The sequence below is a fragment of the Ambystoma mexicanum genome, chromosome 4q, assembly GCF_040938575.1.
Source record: "Ambystoma mexicanum isolate Mex_15411 chromosome 4q, UKY_AmexF1_1, whole genome shotgun sequence".
Classification (NCBI taxonomy): Eukaryota; Metazoa; Chordata; class Amphibia; order Caudata; family Ambystomatidae; genus Ambystoma; species Ambystoma mexicanum.
This window is the reverse complement of record NC_090928.1, coordinates 100,728,144-100,756,103: the sequence shown is the minus strand read 5'-3', so window position 1 is coordinate 100,756,103 and position 27,960 is coordinate 100,728,144. Positions and strand designations below refer to the sequence as shown.

The 27,960-nt window shown below is 46.6% G+C and overlaps 1 protein-coding gene across 1 annotated transcript in view; it reads left to right on the top strand.

Moving 5' to 3' along the window:
• Positions 1-27,960, top strand: part of SEC23B (SEC23 homolog B, COPII coat complex component) — a 474,773-nt gene that overhangs the window by 257,379 nt on the left and 189,434 nt on the right. Inside the window, exon 13 of the mRNA XM_069607535.1 lies at positions 11,502-11,608. Coding sequence (XP_069463636.1) covers positions 11,502-11,608 — 107 coding nt within the window. The remainder of the gene's footprint in view (positions 1-11,501; positions 11,609-27,960) is intronic.

Here is a 27,960-nt window from a genome sequence, read left to right as displayed (position 1 = left end):
CTGGCTGTCCTGATTGAACAGCCAATTGCCCCTTTCTGTAAACTGCTGAGGAAGATTGCAGAGGAGTGAGTGCTGGAAGAAACTGAAGGAGCCAAGACTCCTGTCCAGCTACAAGACTTGCAAAGAGACTGTGGACCTGTCGGAAGAAGGCTTGGCGACCAACTTCTGCTGCTTCCTTGGTAGAGCCCTGACCTGAGGAAAATCTTCAGCAGTCATGTGAAGGAGATGCATCCCTTGGAGTGGATGGGGGGGCGGGGGGGAAACATCCATTGTTGACATCAGCTCTGAGTCCTATGAAGAAGAGACTTCGGAAGTGCCCCAGAACTGCACTGCGGCTGACGAGCTCCGAGTTTGGGCTACCGTGGTGCAGACGTCGCTGTTCCGAGTTGAGGCCTGGAACTTGGGGGATCTTCAGCTTGTGCAACAAGACTTACCTCTGAAATGTCGTGGTCCTGAGATGGAGGGAAAGTCTGACCGCGGCAAGTGAATCCCTTTTCGTCGCAGTGCATCGATGGTCATCGTCCAAAACTGCTTACACGCGTCCATTCCTGTCCAGAGAGGTGCTCTGCATCGAGTTCTGCTGCATTCTTCAACTGGGAGACCTTGCACCAGCATTGGACACCGACCTGAGAGCTGCTTGAGCCTGCAACCCCTGGGAATCGAGAGACCAGGCTGACGGTGGAAAATGCGACCTTGGACCCGCTTCAAACAACCTGTGAAGTCCTCTGAAGAATCATAGTACGGGGGTGAGTTGTAGCAATACTGACCTGAACCCCCTTTACTCCATTTCAAAAGTTTGATAACTTTCAGAAACCTTTAGATTACTTTGACTTTGCCATTGCTTGTTCACACAACCACTTTGAAAGTTGGGAACACGTTTGTTAACTAGTTTAACTAGTCCCCTGACACTTTGAACTGTTCACTGGACCCCAGAGATCCTACCTTCATTTTCTTCCAGCTTCACAAAACTGTATGGAACTTTGTTGAACTTTTGGGCACCAGGCCCCATACATCTAAGGGATGGACTTCTGAAGTTAGGATTGAATCTCTGCGGACTAGTAGTGCTTGTACTGTGAGAAACCTGAAAGCGTCTCACCTGCTAGTTGTTGGGCAGGGGGGTGAGGGGGGAGGAGAATTTCTCATCCAGACGGCCAGGACACAGCCATCGCTTTTGGATCCAGTTCCTGGGGGTGAACCTGTGCGGGAGGATCACCTGGATGAGGTCTTCGAGGAGTGGAGGTGGGACATCAGAAGGTGAGATGAGGTATCTCCTTCCCCGTAATACCTTTTCCCCATCCTACCAGGTAGGATACCTAAGAAGTCAACCCTCCCCTCCCCCTTTCCCGACTCACTTTCTCACGGACAACTCAATGTGAGCGAACTGTGCTTCCTTCGCGGCATATTCCCGAGGGGGAGGAAAAGGATGGCTTCCTAGCACTTGTGCGTGATGGCAAGGATGCTATGTGTGAATCCCTTCAGTCGGGGTTGGACACGGCAGACTGTGTCAGCCAGTCCATGGCTGTGAGCACCGTCCTACGCAGGTTTGCGTGGTTGCGTAAGTCGGGGTTTGCTCTTGATGTGCAAGCCCGTCTTCTGAACATGCCCTTTGATGGCGTTCATTTATTTGGCAGCAAGGCTGACAGCCTTGAGAGGTTGCAGACCTCCAATGCTGCAGCAAAGTCTTTGAGCGCTGCAGTACGTCAACCTCAGCCTTTTTGTCCTAGGGGACAGCAATGGAGGGGAGGTTCCTTTCGTTTCTACTCCTCTTTTGGTAGATCGAGAGGAGCTGCCAGTCAAAAGGGCCACCGTAAGGGTACCCGTGGTGGACAGGGTACTCGGGTACCAAAGCCGCTCGGGCAGCTGCCTCTTTGCCCTCAAGCCCTGCTGCAGCTGCGCCAGCTCAGTCATGAGGCCATGTCCCATGGTTTGCCGGTCGGGTGCAGACTTGCGCAGCATCTTGGAGAATGGCGTACCATTACTTCAGATGTGTGGGTTCTGGATATCGTAGCCCACGGCTACTGCCTTCCCTTCCTTCAGCGGCCTCGCGACAATCCACCGGGGAAGCTCTTTGAAGCATCCGGATCTGCTCCTTACGCAGGAAATCCTCTCCCTGCTGGAGAAAGGCGCCATAGAACTGGTGACTGTAGCGGAGAGGAACAAGGGATGGTATTCCCCTTATTTTTTTATCCCAATGAAAGACTTTGGGGGGGATTGAGACCCATCATGGACTTCCGTTGGTTGAACAAGCTTCTCAGGAAGGACAAGTTCAAGATGGGCACTCTTTCTCAAGTCCTCCAGGCACTTCAACTTCAGGATTTGTTGGTGTCTCTGGACCTCAAGGATGCTTACTGTCTTGTGCCAATTCATCCCAAGCACACGAAGTACCCGAGGTTCGCGGCTGGCGACTCGCACTTTTAGTTTCGGGTCCTGCCATTCGGATTGACCTCTGCCCCAAGGGTCTTCACCAAGCTGATGGTGGTTGTGGCAGAGTACCTCAGGAGAGGGGGAATTCAGGTCTACCCCTACCTTTACGATTGGCTGATCAGGGCGCGTTCTCCCGAGCAAGCCCTAGATCATCTATCCGTCACCTGCCATTCCCTTCACAAGCTGGGCTTCTCCGTGAATTTGAAGAAGTTGCATTTGACACCTTCCCAGTGGCTCCAATACATTGGAGCAGTGCTCGACACGTCCCTGGTTCAGCGTTCGCCTCCCCAGGTGAGGGCTCATCACATTCTGCAGATGGTGGACAAGTTTCAACGTGCCCAGAGTCTCCCAGCTTTCGAATTCTTAAGGTTGCTCAGCCTCATGGCATCCTGCATTTTTCTGGTGCCAGAGGCCAGACTGCGGATGAGATGTCTGCAGTGGGCTCTCAAGATGCAGTGGTCACAGGTCACAATTCTCCGGCAAGATGTCGGATCCCATTCAGATTCCACTCTTGGTTGCCCAGGATCTTCTATGGTGGGCCGACGAAGGAAATCTGATGAAGGGGGCACCGTTTTGGCAAACATGGCCGGAGGTGACGATCGTGACCGATGCCTCCCTCACAGGATGGGGCGCTCATGCCAACGAGTTTACAGCCAGCGGCCGTTGGTCTCTGTCGGAGTCCAGACTCCACATCAATCTGTTAGAGCTTTTCTGCTGTCTGTGTGGGGGAAGACTGTCCTGATTATGACAGACAACACAGCGGCCATGCATTACCTCAACAAAAAGAGGGGGGTGGTGCAGGGAGCTATGCAGCTCTGGTTCTGGGCCATCCAACAGGAAATCTTGATCTCGGCAGTTCATCTGGCCGTAGACGAAAACGCAGCGGCGGACGCTCTGAGCAGGCAGAGCACGGTCTCTCACGAGTGGGAGTTGGCTCAGGAAGTCCTTTTGGAGATCTTTGACCTTTGGGGAACCCCACAGGTGGATCTCTTCGCCACCAGTGTCAACCGGAAGTGCGAGAGAATCTGCTTGCAGGAATTTCCCCCAAGAGGAGCCTTAGGGGACGAGTTTGTAGTGGAGTGGTCTTTCCACTGCTTTATGCGTTTCCTCCGGTCCCCGTCATTCCTCAGGTGTTGCGGAGGTTCGGTTTCCGAATGATCCTCATCGCTCTGGATTGGACCAGAAGAGCGTGGTACCCGGACCTTCTCGACATGTCCATCTGCCCTCCACGCCGTCTTCCCTACCGAGACGGTCTGCTCTCACGAGGGGGGATGGGGGTCAGGTTCACCATCCAGAGGTCCGATCTCTCAACCTTCATGCTTGGTATCTGAAAGGTTGCGATACAAGGATTGGGACCTCCTGGATGACGTGATGGAGGTGTTGCTTTCGGCCAGACGGTCTGCAACAAAATCCCTGTGCCGTTGGCGGAAGTTCTGCGACTGGTGCAGGGGTCAGAATGTGGATCCTTTCCAATGTTCCATTCCTATGGTGTTGTCTTTTCTGCTTTCTTTAGCCCACAAGGGCCTTCAAGTGGGTACCATTTAAGGGATACCTGGCGGCGCTGTCTATATTTAAGCGCTCGTCTGAAGAGTGTTCTTATTTTAAGATGCCTTTTGATTTCGCAGTTTCTGAAAGGACTGTCTAATGTGTTTCCACCGTCCCCTTTCCAGGTGCCGGATTGAGTTTTGAATTTGGTTTTAAAGTTTTTGATGGGAGCTACGTTTGAGCCCTTACACTCTTGTCTTTTAAAACTGTGTTTTCAGTTGCGGTTACTTCCGCACGCAGAGTGAGTGAATTGCAGGCACTTTCTGCCAAGCCACCCTTTACTGTTTTTCATAAGGACAGGATTGTCCTGCGGGTGCGACCTTCTTTTCTTCCGATGGTTGTGTCTGAATTTCATTTGAGCCAGAAGGTGATTCTTACGGCTTTTTAATCCTCCTCTGCATCCTGGTAAGGAAGAGGAGAGGCTCCATAGGTTGGATCCATCCTAGGAGAGCTTTGAGCTTTTATCTTTCACGGATGTTCCGGGTTAGAGTGGACGATCAGCTTTTTGTAGGTTATGCTGGACACCGCTTGGGTCAGGCTGTTTCCCAACAGACCTTGTCCAGATGGATTGTTTTGATCACTGAGTGCTACCGTTTGGCAGGGAACGGCCCTCCGGTAGGCTTACGGGCTCACTCCACTAGGGGTGTGGTTGCCTCCAGTGCTCTACAAAGGGGTGTTCCTATTCGGAATATTTGTTAAGCAGCCACATGAGCTTTTGTCCAAACTTTTGTAAAACACTAGTCCCTGGATTCCATCCATGGGCAGGAATTGGCCTTTGGTAAGGCAATCCTCTATTCAGCCATTTGATTGAGTACTCTAAATTTCATATTCTAAATTCTTTCCCTCCTCCATAGTGTGGTACTGCTTTGGGAGTCTGTCATAGATGTGGAATACGTTGGAGGACACAATCCCTTTGAAGAACAAGTAACTTAGCAAACTGGTAACGTTCTTTCGATGGGATGTTCCTCCGACGTATTCCACATCGCCCTTCCAGCCTGCCCCTCTACAGAAGTTCCTCTGTGATTACAGCTTCCATTTCCGCAAGGCTGTAGGCTGTTATACTGGCAGGAAACTGGTGTCACACGTTCTGGGAGAAAAAAACTAAACTGAGGCAACGGGCGCTGTGCGATCTTCTATAACATCTGGTGACGTCGACCCTCAATGGAGGCCCTCGAGGGACATCAGCTTGACATCATCGACGCAGGATGCCCTCTGCTGAAAAGTTTCCGAAGTGCACACAGCTGTGGACATTCCATGTCATAGATGTAGAATACGTCGGAGGAACATCCCATCGAAAGAAAGTTACCAGTTTGGTAAGTAAGTTGTTCATTTAGAGATAGTAAGATTGTGTATTTCATGAAGTGTATTGGAGTGTTACTGTTATATTGCTCCCTTCCGAAGAAGGCTTATTCTAACTGACTGATAAATTAATTAAGAATTGTTTATTCAAGATTCCTTGAGTGTAAGAGTATATTTGAATACTTGTAACTGTAAATCTCTGTGTAACTCCACTACAGCTCACATTGACCCCTCTTGAGATAAGCCTGGCTGCGCACACGCTACCAAAACTGTGTAGTACAAGCTTATACCAAAGGTTGGGTTTCCTATACCTCTAGTTAAAGTTGTTTCTAGTGTTCCCAGAGGGTACTGCATACAGACTTTGCCTAACAGTTTGCCCGGTGAAGCCCTGCTGCTGGGCTGACCTCCTGTTTCACCTCGACAGAGAAGCTCTGACGGAACGACTTCTCCCCTTGGGTTAGTGCGACCAACTAACCCGAGACAAACTCCACTTTGGCTCAATCCCCGACTTGCTGTGCCTCTCAGTTGCTTCAGAAGACTAATGCCAGGGGTTGAGTGTCCATAACAGAGTGCAATGTCTGCTGCGGAATGAATCCAACCAAAAGCTCTAGAAGTCTCCTAAAGATACTCCAGATTAGGAAATCGTGATCCAGATTCCCCTCACCAGAGTGCAGGACCGAGGGAGCAAGGAAAGGCCAACCGGTGTCCACTGTTCTGCATCAGTGCTGTTTGCAAAGTTTTGAAACCGCGCAGTGCAGCTGAAACGAAGAAAACCTGTAGCTGCTGACGACCTTCCTGAGTACTTCCTGCAGGAGCCCTCCAGACGTCCTCCCTCTTGTCTCCACGACTGAGGCTCAGGAACTAGGGTCTGCTTTGCAAGACAGAATCCAGCTGGGCCCCTTTCTTATAACCAAAGGCACTTTTTCGGGCCTGGCGGTACTTACCTTCTTGCTTTAAGTCGTGCTGTCTCACTTGAGACCTGCACCTGCTTACTTTCTGAGTTGATCTCGACTCCCTTTGCACAGGCCTAACAGCCTGTGTGTCTTCACTGATTTCCTTTTGAACACATCTGACTTCATTCAAGTGCATCAGACTCTAGACTTTGGGCCTCATTACACGGTAGGCGCTAAGGGATTACCGACACCGGTAAGGTCACCGGTGCCGGTAATCCCTTAGCGCCCTACTACGAGGTCCCTCAGCGGGTCCCATCCTTAACGTCTGGTCTGACCAGACGTTAAGGACGGGACTCGCTGAGGGACTTCAGAGCTAATAACGGTACCGCAAATTGCGGTACCGTTATTAGCTCCTTCCCCATTTCCATTTGAGCTCTATGGGGGCTCAAATGGGAAGGGGGGAGTGGTATTTGGAATGGGTACTTACCGGGTCCTCCAGGGTCGGAATGACCCGGTAAGTCCCCATACCGCCGACCCGGTACCCGGCAAGGGAGTAGCCATGCCGCTAATAGCGGCATGGTTACCTCCTACTGTGTAATGAGGCCCATTGTCTGTACGGGCTCCCTACAGGCGTTCTTCTAAATCCATTGACCTTGGAATTGCTTGTCCCTCATAGGTTGTAGCTTGTTGAAAACTGAGACTTCATTGGATGATTCTGTTGTCCTCACCTTGTTAAGAAACTGTTCTAACCTTCTCATTTTCCTTAACTCTTCTTTTCTGCAACTCAGTCTAACAAGTACATTGGTGTGATATATAAATGTCAGTATTCTCCTTGTAATTGAAGGCACTTTAGGGTGTAGGAGAAGTGTGTTGTGCATATCCAAAGAGTATTCACCAGCATGACTGATCATGAAAATATTGGCAAAAGTTACTGTAACTGTTAAAAAGAATTGCCCTTTTAAAGAATGTTAAAACTGATGTTAAATAATTATTTATAACTGAAACTTGGAGTATAAGTGTTACTTGGCTACTTGTATTGACTGATTTCATCTGTACAGCTCACATGTAACCCTCTTGAGATCGGCCTGGCTGCCTAGTCACACTACCAACTTGTGTAGTCTCACATGGTGTGACTTGCACCAATTCTTACCTAACATGGGCTCTGTGAAAAAGATTGCTCAGCAATAGGGGTGTCACGGTATTAGTTTTATGGCGGTATGATAACCTTCTTGACAAATGACGGTATATCATGGTTATCGCAATATAGCGGGTGGAGTTGACTAATCTTAACAAATATTTTCTTAAAAGGTCATACATGGTCAGATTTATCATCACAAACAAAACCAGACACCCAGGGCCAGAATTGGGCTTTTCAACATGCTTTCTACTGAAATGCCACCCCTTGTTTCCACCAAACACAAAAACACGTGTGGAGAGGAGGGGTGGGGAAGGGCAAAGGGGTGGGAGCCCTGCTGCGACTGGCAAAGCAAATTTAACAGCTTTTCTTAAGTGGTCATTTAGGCTTTTAGCTCCCCCACTGGCTACTGGTGAAGATGAACATGTTGTCATCTAGATAATGTACATGCCACAGATCAATGGAGGCTGATGGTAGTATGCGCTTGTGTGTTTTCTTTCTCTCGTTCTCTTTCTCTCTCCCCCACCCCCCTTTCCCCATTACAGCCTTTAGTTTACTTGCGGGCCAAAAGGTATTCAGTAATCACGGATATGTTACTGTTTGGTATGGCAGCAGGGAATAACTGCAGAGATGAGGGAATTTCGGGGTGTGACTTATTATATGTAAATTCAATGATGGAACCAGCAAAATCCCCCATTGTCATAGGTTAAGAAAACATTATCCATATTAAATATATAAACCCCAAAGGGCTAACCCAAACTAAATCCTTTTCCTTCTTGGCACTGTATTTATTGTTCCTATTGCTAACACATTGATTTTGTGTCAGGCACATGCGGCTTACGGAATGGCATTGAAAACTGCTTCAAACTGAAACTGCTTGTGCCAAAAAAAGATTTTTTTTTTTTTTTGCATTTAAAGTTCTTTAACTTACCATTAAGTCAATGCTTTTTAGTTAACTCATGAATACGCAAGCAGGAGTTTCCAGCTGTAGCAAGGTAGCTTTTTGAAACTTGTGTCTGCACATATTTAGCTGATCCTCCAGGAATATAAGGCAGCTGCAGAATTGGTCTTTCATGGCGCTCACTCGCTGATCACCTTGAATGAAAGAGTGACTAGTGGAAGTGTTATAATGCACATTTTGAGCAATGAGCTTGCTGCTCAGTCACAGGTTATCGCTTTGAAAATTGGCCTCGACTTGCATTTTTTTGGAACCACGTGGCATAGGCATCATGACCCCCTCGCTGCGACAAAGTTTTGTTTTGACAACCGCATTAAAGGGAGAAAAGTCACTCATGTGCGGTCTGAAAGCGCGTGTCATTGTGTCATAACCAACACAGACATACTGAAAGGTTGCACAGTGATCTAATCACTATAGCTTGTTTACCATCTGCCTGGTGTATTATGAAGGTCTGATGGCAGAGTCACCACTGACCATATAATCCTAAGTGACAGCGTTCATGGGCACTGTTGATTTCTTTCTTGATTCTTGCAATCCATGTTCATTTACCTTGTTAAGGATAGTGGCAAGAAAAAATGACAAAGTTCAAATACATATCGGCACAAATATGGCCTAGACCACCACCTCACCACAGCCCCATCATTACCGTTTTCCCAAGGTCTGAATGCATTAGGACCCTTGTGATGCGAGTTCAGAGGGAGGAATGCTTTCATGGGTAGTGTCACAAATTGAGAATAGACCTAAGAAATATTTCACCCCCATTGCTCTGAATAATTCAAATTGAATGTAGAATCTGTCCTGCCTGCTTGAGTCCAGTGCCATATGCAGAAGGCAGGTAGGTGAAGGATCAAGCGAAGCAACAACTCTAGTGCCAATGTGCAAATCTACACAGAGGACAGTGGGGGGGCAGTTTATTTACTAGCAGAAAGCACTGATAGGCACAGTGTTCACACAGTTTACAGCAGGGTCGGATGGGGGCATAAAATTGTCTCGGGCACCAACATAAAAGTGGCACACAGTTGCAGATGGGAATTAATTTCTTTGGGAACACTGTTTGAATAGTACCCAAGGGGGAGTTTTGATAAAATGTGATGCAAATTGTACATTTAAAAGAATATTTATTCAGCAACAGTGGTCAAAACTATTAGCCACTTTGGCAAAAAAAGTGCCCCACTTTAACCCAAAAAACTGGCCCACACAAGGATTTCGCGTTTTTGGTTCGGCCATGGGCCTATTGCCCTAAAGGCCAGTCCATGCCTAGTCTACAGAGCTAAAGTTGTTTGTGTACATGCATCAGAAGGGCATCCAGTTAATTCCCACCTTTGTATTCTGGGATGTGAAGTTCCCCATCTTTCAAATTGGTGGGAAAGCTACAAATCCCAGAATTCGAAACAGAACTGGGTGGCTATCCGATCCGTGACCATGAGAAACTTAAGTTACTTGAATCTAAACCTTGGGGAGAGTAATTCGATATGCATGACTTCAGTGGCCGTCATTTTTCTTTTTTTTTTTTTTTTACAATTTGCACAACTAGAGCAAGAGCTGTTCAAATGTGTGTTTGCTCAGTGCTGTAGGACCTTAACTTAATGAACTAATGGCACACAATGCTGGGCCAGGCTGAATGATACATATCTGCTCCTGCTGGCTGAGTGGTTGCTAAGCAAAGTGCTGCTGGCTCCACTGTTTTGCAAGACACTGAAAGTTTTATTACATTTGTTTCCAGAAGAACAAAAGGGAAAATGAAATGTTCACTTTCAGTTCAGGCCCGCAGCTCACCCCCCCCCCCCCCCCCCACCCCCCGTGATGTCCCTGTGGTCTTGCTAATTGCAAATTGAAAATCGGGACAATCACCATAGAAGATCTGACCTGTAGCCTGGAGCAGCATGACTGTGTGAAAACGTTTATAATCTGTATTCTGCCTTTCAAATAAATAATGCCCGAAACAAAATAACTTTGTTCTAGTTTGCCCATGAAATCCGGGTCTGGCGGAGTCTATGAACTGGAGTCTCCAGTATGCTTATAGAGGTGATCAGTCAGCTCATCGTTACCAGCTTTGCATGGGGAACACAAAGGTTCAGTCACTGGGCAGCTTTCAACACAATTTGCGCAAAGTCGGCTGATCTTTGACCCGACTCTACTGATCACAGATAGAGCGATCAAAGCAGCAAAGCTGCATTTACTAATGTGGCCTCACTTTCCCTATGCTCTTGTCTGCCAAACAAGGCCCCCTTGTCAGACGGCACATCCAACAGTGCAAGACCAAGACTGTGCAGCACTTGCTTATTGCAGCCTTTCCGAATCAGATTGAAAAGCACACTTAACTTTATGAACAGTATACCGGTATAAACAATGTGACGGTTATTATTGTTCAATTAAGTTGTTCACGGTATCTTTAATGGTATACCGTTATACCGTTACATCCCTACTCAGCAACTTAGTTTGTGTTGGTGTGGTTTCTGTCATAAAGATCTGAAACCAAGTTCTTACTTGCCTTAGAATTGTGTCTACTATTCTAAATAGTATTACAAAGTTATTACTCCCCTTTGAATTACATAGTAATTTTGAAAAGTAATGGCCAACATCCTACTTAACTTTTGAATTGTTTCTACTATTCTAGAAAGTAACTACAAGCTAAGTAAACTGTTTACCTGCTTGGGTTGGTCTTGTACCTTCATGTTGTTCCTGAAACAGAATAACATACCAAGTATTACAAAGTTATTACTCACCTTTAAATTGCATAAGGCCATTCTGAATAGTAATTGTTAGGTTCCTACTCTAGGATTCTAAAAAGAAACTACAAAGTGGTTTTTATTTAGCTTGAAAATAACTTGAATTCCATACTGCCAGTCTACAAGGATTTTACACTTTGGTTCACTTACCAGAAGTTCTGTGTTGGTTATACATTGTATTGGTTTATTGTGATATTACTTACCTTTCTGAAGACTTATCTTTACATACTAAACCAGTATTTTTATATAATTTTAGAGTGTATAAGTGTATGTGTTTCTTTGGACCATATTCTTTATACCTTGCTGCATCCCTCTCTCCCTCTTAAGATAAGCCTGGCTGCTCTGCCATATCTACATCTACCTTGAGCAGTAAAGGCCTATACTAGATGTTGGAGTTTTGTATTGCCAAGTAGAGAGTCTTATAAAGACATTTGGGTGTACTTTAGAAAGAATTCCCTAACAATCTGTGGGATCCCTCCCTGTATTTCATTGAAGCTGAACTCTTTTTGTTTTTTTAGCACAACGCACCAATCCCGCAAGGTGGAAGAGGGGCTGTCCAGTTCGTCACACAGTACCAGCACTCCAGTACACAGAGGCGTATTCGAGTCACCACTGTAGCTAGAAAGTGAGTTTGTGTGCGAAGGTGGAGTTTTTCTTGTCCGGTTAAGTTTTGCATTTGAAAATGAGTCTTTTGTAATGCTACAGAGATTGTAGTGGCAACTGCTATATCAATAGTTCTCTCATTTCTAATACACCCATCTATAAGCATAGTTGCGTCCGTCAAATGTTTGAGGCCTATTCTATATAGGTCCTCCAGTCTAAGCCTTGGGATCTATACAGAACTTCTCTTTGGGTGTGGTGTTTGTTGTATACATTTCAAGGCTTGAGTTTTGTGCTTATTGATCTCCACATTTTACCACTGATTATGGTTGAATGTTAACCGTTTTGGATGAGTAAAGAATCCGTAGTCTCTTGAACAAGTGATCACTTGTTTTATAATGTTCAGAAAATGGTGTGGCCATGCTCCATATGCTCTGTGCGTGCTTCAAGGTTTGTAGTGTGGGACCTCATGTGGAAAACCATGGAGAAGTTAACGGGCCATGCTTTGTTATGATTATTTGTGGATGGCATTCGCTGGAAATTAGCAAAACATGGTATTTTGAGAAAATGGAAATCGGTTCCTTTCTTTGCCTGAGCAGAAAACAATGTTTGCAAGGATGCGTTAAACCTGATTTTCTTACACACCGAATAATCACTCCTGAACCCCCTCTACTCCTGCTTCTGTGCTCCTGTTCTAAGTGACTACTTCAAAATACCTGTGCGCTTAAAATGTTCTTTTGCACATAAACAGACTGTGTGCATTGTTTTACAGATGCTGCATAGTACCCTTTACAGTGTTTCGTTGCTGGGTTTTATAGAACACAATACTTTAGAAAATAAAATAGAGCATTTGTCAAACATGATAACATTTGCCACTGACTTTTGCTTTGAATTCTACTTTGTCCCTGCAGGAAGCCCTGTATAATGGTAGTATGAGATAGGAATACAAATTGGCTCTTTCAGGCATGTTTTCACTTTCATGAAGTCTACAATAGAGCTAAAGTTTCCTGTGGCCATGCGTGAGAAGGTCTTCCAGTCCTGACTTTTGGGGAGAATTTTAATTTCTGTGCTAATTCCCTTCAACCTTAGAGACCTCTAGCTCTTTTGTCGGATTTAGGACTTTTTAATTTTATCCCTGTAATGAGTGAGACCTTTTTTCTCACTCCTTCGTGTGCTTTTACCTGATTTGGATTTTTTGTGTTCACTGTTTTTTAAGTCTGACAAACTCCATAGGCATCTGCTTTTTGCATGGTGGCACACAGCACCTTCATTGCAGTGTCACTGAGAAATCCTTTACATTTTTAAATACCTTTTCTTGTGCCAACTACAGTTCCCAAGAATAGTAAAGGGAAATTGACTTTACTTTTTCTCTTAGTAGGTCCAGCACACGCCATCTTATGTGGGGTTACCTAGTAGTCCCTTATCCTAGTAACATTTGTATGTTACCCTCACTACTTTAAATAGCTGGTGGCAGTAGTTGACCTTTTCCTACCATTGTGCTGTGCTTGTCTACGGCAAGCTGAACCCTCAGCTGCAGTACAGCACCCATGGGTGACTTATTTTGTCAAAATGGCCCCTGTGTCCTTTTTCACCATTTTCTGTTTGTGATCTCTTTCTTGGGTTTTACTCCGTGCGTTGAGACAGATTTGAGCCCTTTGTTTGCCTTGCCTTTGGTGGGCTTCAGCTCTGATGCCCGCCCCTGGCTCCACTGTCTGGAAGGATAGGATGTGAGGGAGGCTCCCGAAACTCCCCTGTCCTTTGTCTGTTGGAATGCCAGAATGCAACCAGTCCTGATTGGCTAGCTGGCTGGCTGTCCTTTCAGGACTGCCACCCTGCTGTGTGATTGACAGCCTAGGCTGTGCATGACTGGAAGAAACCTGCTTAAAAGGCGAGGGTTTTAGGACTACATGCAGAGTCGACCACTGGGAGAAACACCCGACGAAGAAACCATGAACGAAGCTTGCAGCAACCTCCTGGACCTTTGGATTCCCTGGTGAAGCCCTGTTGCTGTGCTGAACTCCTTTTTCACCTCAACAGGGAAGCTCTGGATGGAACAACTTCTCCCCTTGGGTTAGTGGTACCAACTAACCCTGTGACTAACTTCACTCGGCCACCATCCCTGACTTGTCGTGCCTCTCAGTTGCTTCGGAAGCCCAATGCCAGGGGTTGCGTGTCCATAGTAGAGTGAAACGGTAAAGAATCCGGCTAGAAGCTCCAGGAGTCTCCTAAGGTCCCTCCAGAAGCAGGACCTCCAGATCCCGAGTCCCCTCCCCAGAGTGCAGGCCCGAAGAAGTGAAAAGTCCAACCGGTATCTGTGATCCGCATCAGTGCTGTTTGCTAAGCGCTGAAACCGCAAAGCGCTGCTGAACCGAAAAGAGCCCATAGCTGCTGACGACCTTCCAAGTACCGCCACAGGAGCCCTCCAGATGTCGTCCCTCTTGTCCCCACAACTGAGGCTCAGGAACAAGGGTCTACACCGCTGTAGCAAGACAGAATCCAGCTGGATCACTCTTCTTCTAACCAGAGGTACTGTTTAGGGTTGGGGTACTTACCTCACTGCCTGTAGCCCCGCTTTTCTCACTTGGGAATTTCATTTGTCTTTTTACAAGTTGATTCCAACTCTCTTCTCACAGGCATAACCGCTTGTGACCCTACAAGTGATTTTTCTAAAACTCTACAACTTTGTGCAAGACTTTGATCTAAGAGCATCAGATCCATAGACTGTGTCCCAAATGACTTTGGCTGTCCTGGCTCCCTGAAGACTTTTCTAGTCCATTGACTTTGATACTGTTTGTCCCTCATAGCTGGTAGCTTGTTGTATACTGTTACTGCTGGGAAAGGATTATCGAGATTACATTATTTTTTACTCCCCACAACCTCAATCTGCAAAGTTTACTAGTATGATTTATATAAATGCCATTGCCACCCGAGTTGAGTGGCTCCATAAATTCTGCAGATGGTCACCGAATTCCAGAGTGCCCAGCGTCTTCCGGCCTTCGATTTATTTGAGGTTGCTCGGCCTCATGGCTTCCTGCATTTTCCTGGTGCCAGAGGCACGTCTGAGAATGAGATCTCTCCAATGGGCTCTCAAGGCTCAATGGTCCCAATTCTCAGACAGGATGTCGACCTTCCTCAGGTTCCGAGCAGTCGCACAGAATCTTCTGTGGTGGGCCTGCGAGGACAACATTCTGAAGGGAGAAACCCTTTTGGCAACAATGCCCGGATATAACTGTAGTTACGGACGCCTCACTCACAAGGTGGGGGAGCACATGCCAACAATCTGACAATCCGCAGTCGTTGGTCTCCATCAGAGTCCAAAGTACACCTCAACCTTTTAGAGCTGAGGGCAATCAAGACTAGCACTGAAGGCTTTTCTGCCCTCTGTATGGGGCAAGAATGTTCTGATAATGACATACAACACAGTGGCCATGTACTAACTCATCAAGAGAGGTGGTGTAGGGTCACTACCACTGTGCAGAGAGGCAGTGCAGCTTTGGTTCTGGGCAATTCAAGAAGGAATATCCCTCTCAGCAGTTCACCTAGCCGGAGAGAACACAACGCTGGATGCTCTGAGCAGGCAGGTCAGTCTCCCACAACTGGGAACTAGCAGGAAGTCCTTAAAGTGATCTTCAACCTTTGGGGAACCCCAAAAGTAGATCTGTTCGCGACCAGTGTCAACCGGTTGTGCAAGCTGTACTGCTCCAGGGAATTTCCCCCAAGAGGAGCTCTAGGAGATGCGATTGGGTTGGACTGGGAGTTTCCACTCCTGTACGCGTTTCCTCCAGTCCCTGTCATTCCTTAAGTGATCAGTAGGTTGAGAAAGTTCAGGAAATGCATGATCCTAATTGCTCTGTATTGGGCCAGGAGGGTGTGGTACCCGGACATTCACATTCTGGGCACGTCCCTCTGCCCTCCAATACGTCTTCCACAAAAAGAGGACCTTCTCTCGTGAAAGGAGGGTCGAGTTCTCCAACCAGAGGTCAATACACTCAACCTTCACGCATGGTTTTTGAGAGGTTGAGATTCAAGGATTGGGATCTCCCGGACGACGTAATGGAGATTTTGCTTTCCGCTAGAAGGCCAGCAATGAAATCCTTATACCGCTGCTGTATGACCAAGTTCTGCAGCTGGTGCAGGGGAAAGAATGTGTACCCTTGCACATGCAGTACACCTATGGTTTTATCTTTCTTATAAAATGCCACTACTGATAGAATTTCTGATTTGATTGTTCCCTGCAATCCCCTTTCAAGTCTTGGTTTGTGATCTCAACTTAGTTTTGACATTTTTCATGTATGCTCCTTTGGTGTCACACTTTGCCTGAAATCTCACCTGTTTGTCTTTCGAAGTCTTGGACTGGGTCTTTTCCTTTTTCCGGACAGCTCGGGACTTGTGGAGACATGGGAGCGTATCCTCCGTCGCCAGCGTGCAGGCGACTCTGACCGAGGGAGTATGCGTTCAATTCCAGGAAGGAGCACGAGTAACAAAAGTCCCGGAAGGAAGGAAGCCAGGGAGGAACCAGGATGCAACAAGGAAAGGAGCGAGCGCTGCGGGTTGAAGGCCTTAGAAAAGGAGAGCGCTGAAGATGGCTAGGATAGAGGAGGACTATAGAACCTGGAAAGTAAGGTATGAGCACGGGAAAGTACGACCACACTTGCCGAAGTACGGAAGTAGCGTTGAGACGCGAAGCGCCGTGGGGGCATGTCTCTTTTCAAGGAACTGGCGAACTCCTGAAAACGCTAGAGCGGTAATCGTGCACTAACGTCGGCCATGTTGAGTGTACCTTAGAGGGAATGTAGCAATGTCTTATGGACCACGTAGTCCAGAAGGGGCTGAAACGGTGAATCATGACAACATGCCCCCTTTTAAACTGCGATCCTCCTGGTTTGCCCGGATGGGTCAAGTGAAACCGTCGTAGCAAGCGAGGGGCATTCATATTGGACACTGGTTCCCATGTTCGCTCACTATGTGGATATCCTTTCCATTCCACCAAATATTGTAGGCGACCCTTTTTGTACCTGGATTCACAAATTCTGGCAACTTCGAATTCGACCTGGTGATTGTTGAACACGGGGGTAGTTTGAGGAGAGGTCCTAGTGTTTAGCGAATAAGGTTTCAGCAGTGACGTATGAAAAACTGGGAAAAACTTTTCCAGGATTGGGGCAATCGAAGCCTGAAGGCTACAGGGTTGATTATTTCTCATATCGTAAAGGCTCCATAGTAACATGGAGCCAACATGTTAGGTCTTAGATGTCTAGATAAGAGTCTGGAGGAAAGCCAGACTTTATCACTGATGGCGTACTTAGGACCTGGTCTTTTCCTGGAATCAGCATATCGTTTAACATCTTCCCTGGCCTTTTCCAAATGACTTTTCACATCCTTGTGTACTGTACCCAAATGCTCTATCCAGGAATCAACCGATGGAACTGGGGTGGAGTGAGGTAGCACAGTAGGTAAGACTGATGGATGAAATCCTTGGGAGCAGAAGAATGGACTGGTCTTATTGGCAGCATGGTCAGAGTTATGGTAAGCAAACTCAGCCACAGAAATCAAGACAGACCAATCATCCTGCACCTTGGAGGCAAAACATTGTAGATATTGTTCGAGTGTTTGGTTGACTCGTTCTGTAATTCTTTTGGTCTGATGATGATATCCTGAAGACAAGGCACGTTGGATGCCTAACATTTTGCACAGGTATTTCCAGAAATGGGAGATGTACTGGGGGCCCCAATCCAAAATGATTTTGGAAGGAAGGCCATGAAGTCTAAAGATGTGGTTTACGAAAATTCCTGCCATTTCTTGTGCTGAAGGTAACTTTTCCAGGGGAGTGAAATGGGCCATATGGGAAAACAGGTCAATGGTCACCATTATGGTCGTAAAGCCCTTGGAAGGAGGTAGCTCCACGATAAAATCTGTAGCACTAGTCGCCCAGGGACGGTCGGGTAAGGCAGGTTGGTATAGGAGTCCTGCTGGTTTCTTATTGTCATGCTTATTCTGACAGCAGATTGCGCAAGCTTGGATGTAATTTCTTTATATCCTCGGCCATTCTGGGCCACCAAAAGTTTCTCTGAATGAGTCTGAGAGTTGCTGATATGCCTTGATGCCCTGAATGGAAGGTATCATGGCAGTTTTATTATCTTCAACCTCAGTTCTTGTGTAGGCATCACTAGATTATTTTCTTTGAATAGGTATCCATCTTTAGCCGAGAGTTCCCATATGTTTGTCTTAAGGAATTCCTTCCAGAGATCTGATGAAGGTGTTGCAGAGCGAATATTATCCAATAAGGAATTTGCCTGGGCAATAAAGACGGAATCTGGAAACATCTTTGGAAGGGCACAGGTTTCCTCTGGTTCATAGTCAGGTCGTCTGGACAAGGCGTCAGCAATAATGTTTGTCACTCCAGGGACATGGTTTATCTGGAACTGATATTGAGCACAAAAAAAAAGCCCAGCGAGCCTGACGACTGTTTCTGCCCTCTAAAGACTGAAGAATTTGTAAATTCCGGTGATCAGTCCTGACTTGAATCGGATATTTGGCCCCCAAGAGCAGATGCCGCCATTCGGTAAAGGCCTGTTGGATGGTAAGCAACTCCTTCTCCAAAACAGAGTAATGTGTTTCACTGGGATTTAGAGTTCGAGATAGATAGGCAATGGGATGTTCTTTTTTGTCTTCCAATTCTTGTTTCAGAACAGCTCCTATGGCGTTAATCCGAGGCATTTGTTTCCACCAGGAAGGGTTTGTCTGTCAGGTTGTGCCAGGATGGGACCTTGAGTTAATCTTTGTTTTAACTCGTGGAAGGCCAATTCTTGGTCTTTAGTCCAGTTGAAAGGAACGTCTTTCTTTAGTAAGGGCGACTGTGGGCTGTACAACAGCAGAAAAGGTAGGAATGCATTTTCGATAAAAATAGGCAAGACCTAGGAAGAACTATCTGTTTTACTAATGTGGGCCTGGGCTATGAGAGGATTGAGTCGACGTTGGCAGGATCCATTTCAATTCCTTGAGGACCTAGGATAAATCCCATTTAACGAACAGTAGGAACGTGAAAGATACATTTCTCTGGTTTGGCGAGTAGATTATTCTCTCGTAAACGTTGTAGGACCATCGAAACATGTTCTTGATGTATTGTTGGGTTCTTGGAGTAGATTAGGATGTCGTCCAGATAAATGATGAGAGGAACAGCATGTCGGAGAACACTCTATCCATGAACCGTTGAAACACTGCTGGTGCATTAGATAACCCGAAAGGCATTACTAAGTATTCGAAATGCCCGAAGGGTGTCCTGAAGGCAGTTTTCCATTTATCTCCTTCTCTTATGCGGATCAGATGGTAAGCGCCCCGAAGGCCAAGTTTGGTAAAAATCACAGCTCCACGGACAGCTTCTAGGATATCTGAGATGAGTGGTAGCGGATAACGGTCCTTTCGAGTGCATTGGTTGAGCCCCCTAAAGTCCAGGCAGGGTCGAAGTTCCTTAGTATCTTTCTTTGGCACAAAGAATACGGATGCTCCTGCAGGAGATTTCGACAGGTGAATGGTTCCGTTGGATAGATTAGTGTCCAAGTATTCATGTAGGGCTCTCTTCTCAGGTTCTGAAAGTATGAACATCCTTCCGAATGGTATGACTGCAGAGTCATCTGTTTCAATGGCACAGTCTTCGGGTCTGTGGGGAGGTAGCGCTTGAACAATATCCGAGGAAAATACATCCGAGAATTGTTGGTAAGGCTCAGGTATCTGGGTGACAGTAGACACACTAATAGGCAGATTCTTAGTCTCCTGGGGTTCCAGGAAATGGGGTTGAGCCCTTTGAATCGGACAATGCGAAAGACAATACTCTAATCCTAGGAACAAGGAACCCGCGGTCCAGTTAATGTATGGATTGTGCCTTTGAAGCCAGGGCATGCCTAGTACCATCGGATAATGAGCAGCCTTTATTATGTCGAAGTGTACCATCTCTTGGTGGTTGTTTATAGTCAATAACAGTTCCGTGGTTTGTTGGGTTATGGGTCCTGAAGATAACGGACTTCCATCGATACCTTCGACCGCCTGGATGATGTCCTAGGTCTTCCGGGGAATATGATGTTTCTGGGCCCAATCATGGTCAAGGAATATGCCCATTGCTCCACAGTCTACCAGGGCCAGGACGGGATATGTTTCATCTTTGGTCACTGACAGAAACACTTGGAGAATCACCAGACTGTTTGTGGGTTAACAGGTTTTGCTTCCGAAGATGGGCTCTGTTCAAGATCGGGAGCTGGCGTTTCCCGAACGCCTGGGTGGAGCAATTGGTTAATTTTTCAATAGATGTTTGTCTGATGCACTATATATGCATAGTCCTGTATCAATTCTACGAGTTCTTTCTTGTGGAGAAATGGGGTCTCGAAAGGAGCCAAGTTGCATCGGCTCAGGATCGGGCTGGGGACTGGGAGTCATCTCCTTACGATTGGTGTATTCTAAAGGGGCCTTTGTTGGCAGGGAACGTGTCCTTTTTCTTTTCAGACTTTCTTTCCTGGATGCGGAAATCAGTTTGCAATGACAAGTCCAGTAAAGCCTGGAACAAGCTTGGGTTCATCCTTGATTTCGTCATTGAATCCACGGCGAAACAGTGTGTAACAGGCTTCTGGAGCCAAATCAGCCTCCTTTGCCAATTGTTTGAAATGGGTGACGTATGACAACATATCCTAAGAACCTTGTTGAAACTCCAGTAGCTTCTCTTGAGCACTGTAAACTTGTTCCGGTCGATCAAACATAGTTTTAAAGGCATCTACAAATCCTTCATAGTTTTCCAGGAGTTGGTCCCCTGCATTAACTAGGGGTGTTGCCCAGGCCAAAGCATTTCCTGAAAGGTGGGAAATTATAAAGCCAATCTTGGCTCTGGGTGTTGAGAAGTAGTAAGGTTTGAAGGTAAAATGCACCAAACACGAGTCGAGGAAGGAACGCAAAGCCTTGGTGGTTCCATCGTATTTGTCCACAATACCCCCTACTATGGCATTTTCTAGGAAGGCCGAATCCCTGTAGAGCATGAGTTGTTTAAAGGCTGCATTTTCAGCCTTTAAGTTCTGTACTTTGGTTGTCAGTTCTTGCATACCTCTCATGAGGTCTTGGACGGCTGCTTCCATTATAGAATCAATATTCAATCCTTGGCGTCTCAAACTGTCACACTTTGCCTGAAATCTCACCTGTTTGTCTTTCGAAAGTCTTGGACTGGGTCTTTTCCTTTTTCCGGACAGCTCGGGACTTGTAGAGACACGGGCGCGTGTCCTCCGTCGCCAGCGTGCAGGCGAGTCTGACCCAGGGAGTATGCGTTCAATTCCAGGAAAGAGCATGAGTAACAAAAGTCCCGGGAGGAAGGAAGCCAGGGAGGAACAAGGATGCAACAAGGAAAGGAGCGAGCGCTACGGGTGGAAGTCCTTAGAAAAGGAGAGCGCTGAAGATGGCTAGGATAGAGGAGGACTATAGAACCTGGAAAGTACAACCACACTTGCCGAAGTTCGGAAGTAGCGTTGAGACGAGAAGCGCCGCGGGGCGTGTCTCTTTTCAAGGAACTGGCGAACTCCTGAAAACGATAGTGCACGATTACCGCTCTAACGTCGGTCATGTTGAGTGTACCTTAGAGGGAATGTAGCAATGTCTTATGGACCACGTATTCCAGAAGGGGCTGAAACGGCGAATCCTGACATTTGGAGCCTATTCATTCCTGTCCTTTAAGATTGCTAACCCTGAAGACCATTCTCTTGGTTGCTCTTACATCAGCCTGTAGGGTGAGTGAAATTCAAGCCTGGTCTTGCAAGCCTCCTTACACAATTTTCTTTAAGGATCGGTTAAAACCACATTTTCTCCAAAAATGGTGTCCGATTTTCATTTAACTCCATATATCCTACCGTCTGTTTATCCTCCACCTCATCCTGGAAAGGAAGAGGAAAGATTACATAGGCTTGACCCAAGGCGTGTACTTAGCTTCTACATAACCTAAATTCAGACAGGATGATCTACTTTTCGTTGGTTACGCAGGTCATAAGTTTGGTATGGCGGTCACACAACAAATCTTATCTAGGTGGATCATTTTAGGAATTTCTGAATGCTACAGATTAGCTGGAAAAGATCCTCCTGTGGGTCTCAGAGCTCATTCGACCAGGGATATGCTACTTCCTCTGCTTTACAGAGAGAAGTCCCTTTTCAGGATATGTGCGTGGCGGCCACATGGTCCTCCACCCTTGCATTTACAAAGCATTATAGTCTGGACTCTACCTCGGGCCGGGAAAGTGGATTTGGGAAGGCGGTGTTACATTTACTACACACAAGCTAATAAGGAAATCCTAAATTCTTACTCCTGCCACCAAAAATGCAACACTGCTTTGGGAGTCTATGAAAAGATGAGGAATACATGGGAGGACAAGATCCATTCGAAGAACAAGTTACTTAGCCGTGGTAATGTTCTTTCGATTGGATGTTACTCCCACGTATTCCTCATCGCCCCTCCTAGCCTACCCTGCAGTAGAATGTCCTTGTTATTGCAGTTTAAGTTCTTTCGGGGTTAGTCACTGTCTTGCATAAGGTAGAGCCAAAGGAAAATTGAAAATGCGCAAAAAAGCGGAAATGAAACAAACAGTCGCTGCGCACGCTATATACCAGTGATGATATCGACATCGAGATGGAGTCCCTCGAGGAACATGTAGTCAACATGCATCGATGTGCAGCACTCCCTGCTGGAACAATTTTCCAAAACAGCTAAAGCTGGATATGGATATATATCAAAAGATGAGGAATGTGTGGGAGGAACATCCAATCGAAAGAATGTTACCACAGGTAAGTAACATGTTCTTCAAAGTTACTTGACAGACCAGGGACTTCAGAGAAGACACCCTAGGAGGATTCCAGCAGTGTACTGGGTGAACTGGGTGAAAGGACTCCCAATTGCAGAAAACACCCCAAATCTACACAGGAATCACAAGAGATTTAGGTAAGTAAATTCTCAAGCCAGCACAGTACCTTAGCTCGGAAGAAGTGCTCCAGTAAGAATACTTCAGGATCTGTAGCCAAAAAACCCAGGTGCTGAATTCCTTATCATGAAGACAGAAGACAGGACCGTGGATGGGCTTTTTCAGCAAGGATTGTTAGGCAGAGTTTGTATGCAGTACCCTTTGGGACCACTACACACAACTACAGGTGTAAGCAAAGCCAACATTTGGTATAAGTCTGTACTACACAGTTTTTGGTAGTGGAGCTGAGCAGCCAGGTTTATTTCAAGAGGGAATGTGAGCTTGTAATGAAGTTACACAGAAGTATTCAAATAGACTCTTACACTCAAGGTTTCTTGGTAAAACACTTATACATGTATTTCACAGTCAGTTATAAAACATTCTATAGAAGGAGGAAACCTATATCACACAATAATATACTTCAGTACTAAATACTTTAAGGTTCTGAGGCATTTAACTACTTTGCAGGAGGAGCAAAAAGCCATAGGTTAATAGAACGAAGGTTACAAGTATTCTTAGACAGTGCAAATGTTTTGAGTTCACCAGAGGAGTTGATTCAATGCAATAGGTTAGGCTAAAGTCTTGTATAGGATAAAGCAGCTCAGGTCGTTAACGGAAATGTCTTTGCCAAAGTTCTCAGAAGTAGTTTGTAAAAGAAAGAATCATATATTGGGTCTCAAGCTGACTAGGCCTGCAAGTTGCCAAAGTTTCAAGTACTTTTGCAGTGAGTGGCAAGTTCTCTGTCGGGTTTTCACAGTCCTTTTCAACGAAGAAATAGATGCAGCTGAAGACTTCTGTTCCTGGCACATCCTTCAGATTACGCTGTTCCTGAGCCTCAGTTGTGGGGACAAGAGGGAGGACGTCGGGTGACTCCTGCACTGCATGAGGACTGGTCTAAAAAGCTGTCAAATGGCACTTATTCAATTCCGGTAGCTGTAGACGAGCACACAAGCTGGTGTACCTCTCCCTGGTTATTCGGTTTCCTGCAGCACTCTGAGGAAAATACAACCAGCTCCGAGAATGGTATCCAGGTGGCTTACGAGTTGATTGGTCCCACTAACTCAAAGGGAGAAGTCGTCCTTGAAGGGCTTCTCTGTCGAGATGAACTTGGCGATTCGGACCTGCAGCAGGGCTTCACCAGGCAAACCAATGCTCCAGGAGTAGCAGCAGCAGTCCTCTTCAAGCTAGTCTTCGGTTCTTTCGTTCCAGTGGTCGACTCTGCCTTCCAAGCCAAGAGACTCACTTTTTATCCAGTTTCCTCCCATTCATCCCAGGCTAGCTGCCACTCACCCAGCAGGGTGGTTGTCCTTGCCGGACAGTCAGCCAGCCAATCACACCTGAGTGCATTTGGGTCTCCTAGGAAACTAAGCACAGGGAATTTCGGGCACCTCCCTCACTTCCTGCCCACCCCAGACACTCAGGCGCCAGAGGCGTAGGAAGAAAGGAACTAAACCGGGTTTGGCGTGCAGAGACAAACTCTAGAAGGACCTTTCCAAAACGAAATGGTGAAAAAAGACCGGGACCTGTTTAAACAAAGGGGGCTCAGACGCCATCTTGAAAAATATGGCTGCCGCGATTTAACGCTACCAGTGTTCGCGGTCGGGAAAAATCATGTTAGTTCGTTGTAAAACCACTGCCACCAGCCATTTCGAGAGGAAAGGGTAGCATTTGACTGCTACGTGAGTTTCTAGACATAGGTGATACTAAGTAACCCCTCCAACACTCTATTGTAAGATAGGGTGTGCTGGGTCTAGGAATTTGAAAAGACAGTAAAGTCAATTTCACTTTACATTCTCTGGGAAACGGTAGTTTATCCCAGAGAAGGTATTTAAACCTTGGGAAAGCCTTACCTGTGCCTCTGCACTGAGGGTGATGTGTGATGCACATGAAAAGATGCCTATGGAGTTGTCTAAAAATCTATAATCAAAGAAAACAAACACGGAAAACACATAAATGAAAAAGTTCAAAGTCCCAAAGTTTAGCAAAAGAGCTGGAGCATTCTAAGGTAGAGGGAATTGGCACATTTATGAGAATTCTCCCTAACAAGGATCGACCAAGAAGGCTCCAGGCAAGAATTTCTTCATGGCTGGAGCCAGAAGAAAACTGAATATCGCTGGTCGGATTCTCGTCGTTTGCAAGGTCCAGCACTCTGGTGAGGGGACTATTCAGACTCGATTCACATCTCTGGAGGTCCAGCAGGATGCCCACAATGTTTCAGCAAGATTTGGATTCTGGAAGACTGCACCGCACACTGGCTCGAGATCCCAGGGTATTGGGGTATTGCCCTGCAAGGTCGCAGCAGAACGTGGGATGGCTCAAAATGCAGGTCTTCTTGAGTCTAGTGGGCATTGCCAGGCTCTGGATTGTCTGTTTCGGGATCCCCAGGTCGATTGGAAGGAAGGATAACCGGCTACGGTTACACAGTAGGCTGTCTGGTCTCTGGAAATAGTCTTATCCACGTTTTCTTAATCATCCTCTTCGCTTTTGGTTCGAGTGGTTGACTACTTCTTCAGCTTCCACGATCGGACTTTTATGCTGGAACGCAGCCATTCAAACAGCCTTGCAACATTCAAACCTGGGGGATGGCAGTCCTTTTTTAGGACAGCCAGCCTTCAGGTTTGAACTGGTTCCTCCAGTCAGGCTGGAAGACCAAGACCTGCAGACTTTTGGGCTCCTCCCTCGCTTCCTGTCTTCAGACACTCTGGAGCCTGGGTGGGGAATCCACGGGATTCCCGCAAGAGATTAAAATTACACAAAGGAATTTCCTACCGTGGATGTCAGGAGAAGGAACAAGAAAGGACAAGAAACACTAAAATGGTGAAAAAAAGGCCGGGCCATTTTGGTAAAATTAGCACCCATGGGTGCCTTTACTGGGACTGTGGAAACAGCCTGCTGTAAAGCTGCACCGAATTAATAAAAAGGTTCACTGCCACCAGCCATTAAAGGTAAGTTTGTCCTTGTAACATAAACGTTACATTTAAAATGAGAAAGGGGATACTTAGTATCTCCCCAGCACTCCACATAGGTGGGGGTGCTGGTCTCAGTTACTAAAATGTAAAAGGGAACCAAAGATCCTTTCTAACCTTGGGAACTGTAGTTCTCCCAAGGTTAGACAGAGAAAGTTAAAAGGGGAGCCCCTAGGGCAACCCAGCAACAATATGCCCTTATTACCAAAATGTTGTCAAGGAAGATGTAACATTGCTCTGAACATCTTACCTAACACTTCCTGACAATACACAGGCTGCAAGGCCTCCACAGAGGAGTTGAGGTCAACTCTCACTTGAAGAACTCGGCACTTCCCAAGCCAGGAAGCATCAAAAATAGCAGAAGGTAATTACAACCCAAGCCCCACAGTACCTAAAACATGAAGAAGAAATTGTAACTGGCTTCCTTTTAGGTGCAACGGTGGAGACCTCGATTCCTGCTCCTTGGTCGAGGCGATGAAAGGGGGGGGGACCTTTGGCGGGCTTCTACAGCAGCACTCGGGAGAAGGGGTCAGCAGCAATGGATTCAGCTCACTTCACCGGGTCTTTTTCTCAGTGCCAGGAAGAAACAAATATCGCTGGTTGGATTCTCTTGGATTTATCAGTCCAGAACTCTGGTGAGGGGATTTTTGGTGAAGAATTCTTGCCTCAGGAGGTTCTCATGGATGCTTGCAAAGTTTCAGCCGGATTCGATCTTCGGAAGATGATGCCCTCTATAATAGTCCAGGTACCCCAGGTTTTGGTGTTCTGCGGCCTGCGAAAGTCGCAGGGTGTCAGGGGATGTCTGAAAATGGAAAAAGGTCTCGAGGCTAGTTGGTCCCACCAGCCTTGGTCACCACATATGCATGGCTTCACTGGTGCTTCTGTGGATTTTGGAACGTTCTGCTGGCGTCTCTGCCAGTCTTCTGCTTTGAATTCCTTGTTGCTCTGGGCGATTCTGCCTGTGGTCCCAAAATACTCGCCTCGTATGCTGGAACCCATTAATTCACTTCTAGGGATCTGTCAATCACCTGGGGGTTGGCTGTCCTCCAGGACAGACAACCGCCCAGTTAGAACCTGTTTCAGCCAGGCATACCTACAGTCAAAGGACGGTTTTGGGCTCCTCCCTCACTTCCTGCCATCCCAGACATATTGGAGTGTAGGTGGGCTTCAGGGCTGAAGCCCGCCAAAGGCAAAACTCACAAAGGACTGAAATCTACTTTAAATGATAGAAGAAAAGCCCTGCAGAACTGACACATGGAAAATGGCGCTAAAAGACTACTGGGGTCATTTTGAGAAAATGGTCACCCATGGGTGCTGTACTGCAGCTGAGAAAAGTCCTGCACAAAAGGTAGTAAAAAGTAACCACTGCCACCAGCCATTTGTTAGTCAGTGTAACAAAAAGTTGACATGTAGTGGGAGAAGGGGTTAATCTGTAACCCCCCCAGCACCCCACATAGGGTGGTTTGTGCTGGACCACCATAAGAAAAGGTAAGTAAGATAAGTTATCTTACTGTTCTTGAATACTGTAGTTCTCATAAGAATTTTTTTTTATACATAATGAGAAGTCCAAGGCACACCTCAGTGACACTGCAGAGGGTGCCTGTTGCCACCAAGCAAAAAGCAGTTGCTTGTATTAAACATATCCTACATGCTCATGTAACTTTCTTGTTACCCTCACTACTTTAAATATCTTGTGGCAGTGGTTTAATGTTCCTACCATTGTGCTTTTCTAACGCAGACTGAACCCTCAGCTGCAGTATAAATGTGTGACCATTTAGTCAAAATGGCCCGGTCTTTTTTTCGCCTTTTCTGTTTGAGGACTTTCTTGGGTTTTACTCAGCGTGCCTACCAGATTTGAGCTTTTTGTTTGTTTTGCCTTTGGCGGGCTTCAGCCCTGAAGCCTGCCTATGGCTCCAGTGTGTCTGGAAAGGTAGGATGTGAGGGAGGTTCCCAAAACTGACCTGTTCTTTGTCTCTAGGAGTGCATTAATTCAGCCAGGCTTGATTGGTTGGATGGCTGCCCTTTGAGCACAGCCACCCTGCTGTGTGATTGACAGCCTAGACTGTGCATGAATGGGAGAAACCTGCTTAAAAGGTGAGGGTTTTGGGACAGGAGGCAGTCGACCACTAGATGAAACACCTGACGAATAAACCATGAGTGAAGCTTGCTGCATCCTCCTGGACCTTTGAATTGCCCGGTGAAGCCCTGCTACTGTGCTGAAACTCCTTTTTCTGATCGACAAGAGAAGCTCCCGAAGGGATGACTTTTTCCCTTGGTTTAGTGGACCAACTAACCCCGAGACGAACTCCACTAGATCTTCCCTGATTGGCTGTACTACTTCACTGCTGCAAGAACCAAATGCCAGGGGTCGAGAAATCCGTAGTAGAGCGCAACGTCTGTGATCCGGCCAGAATCTCCAGGAGCCTGCCCAGGACCCTCCA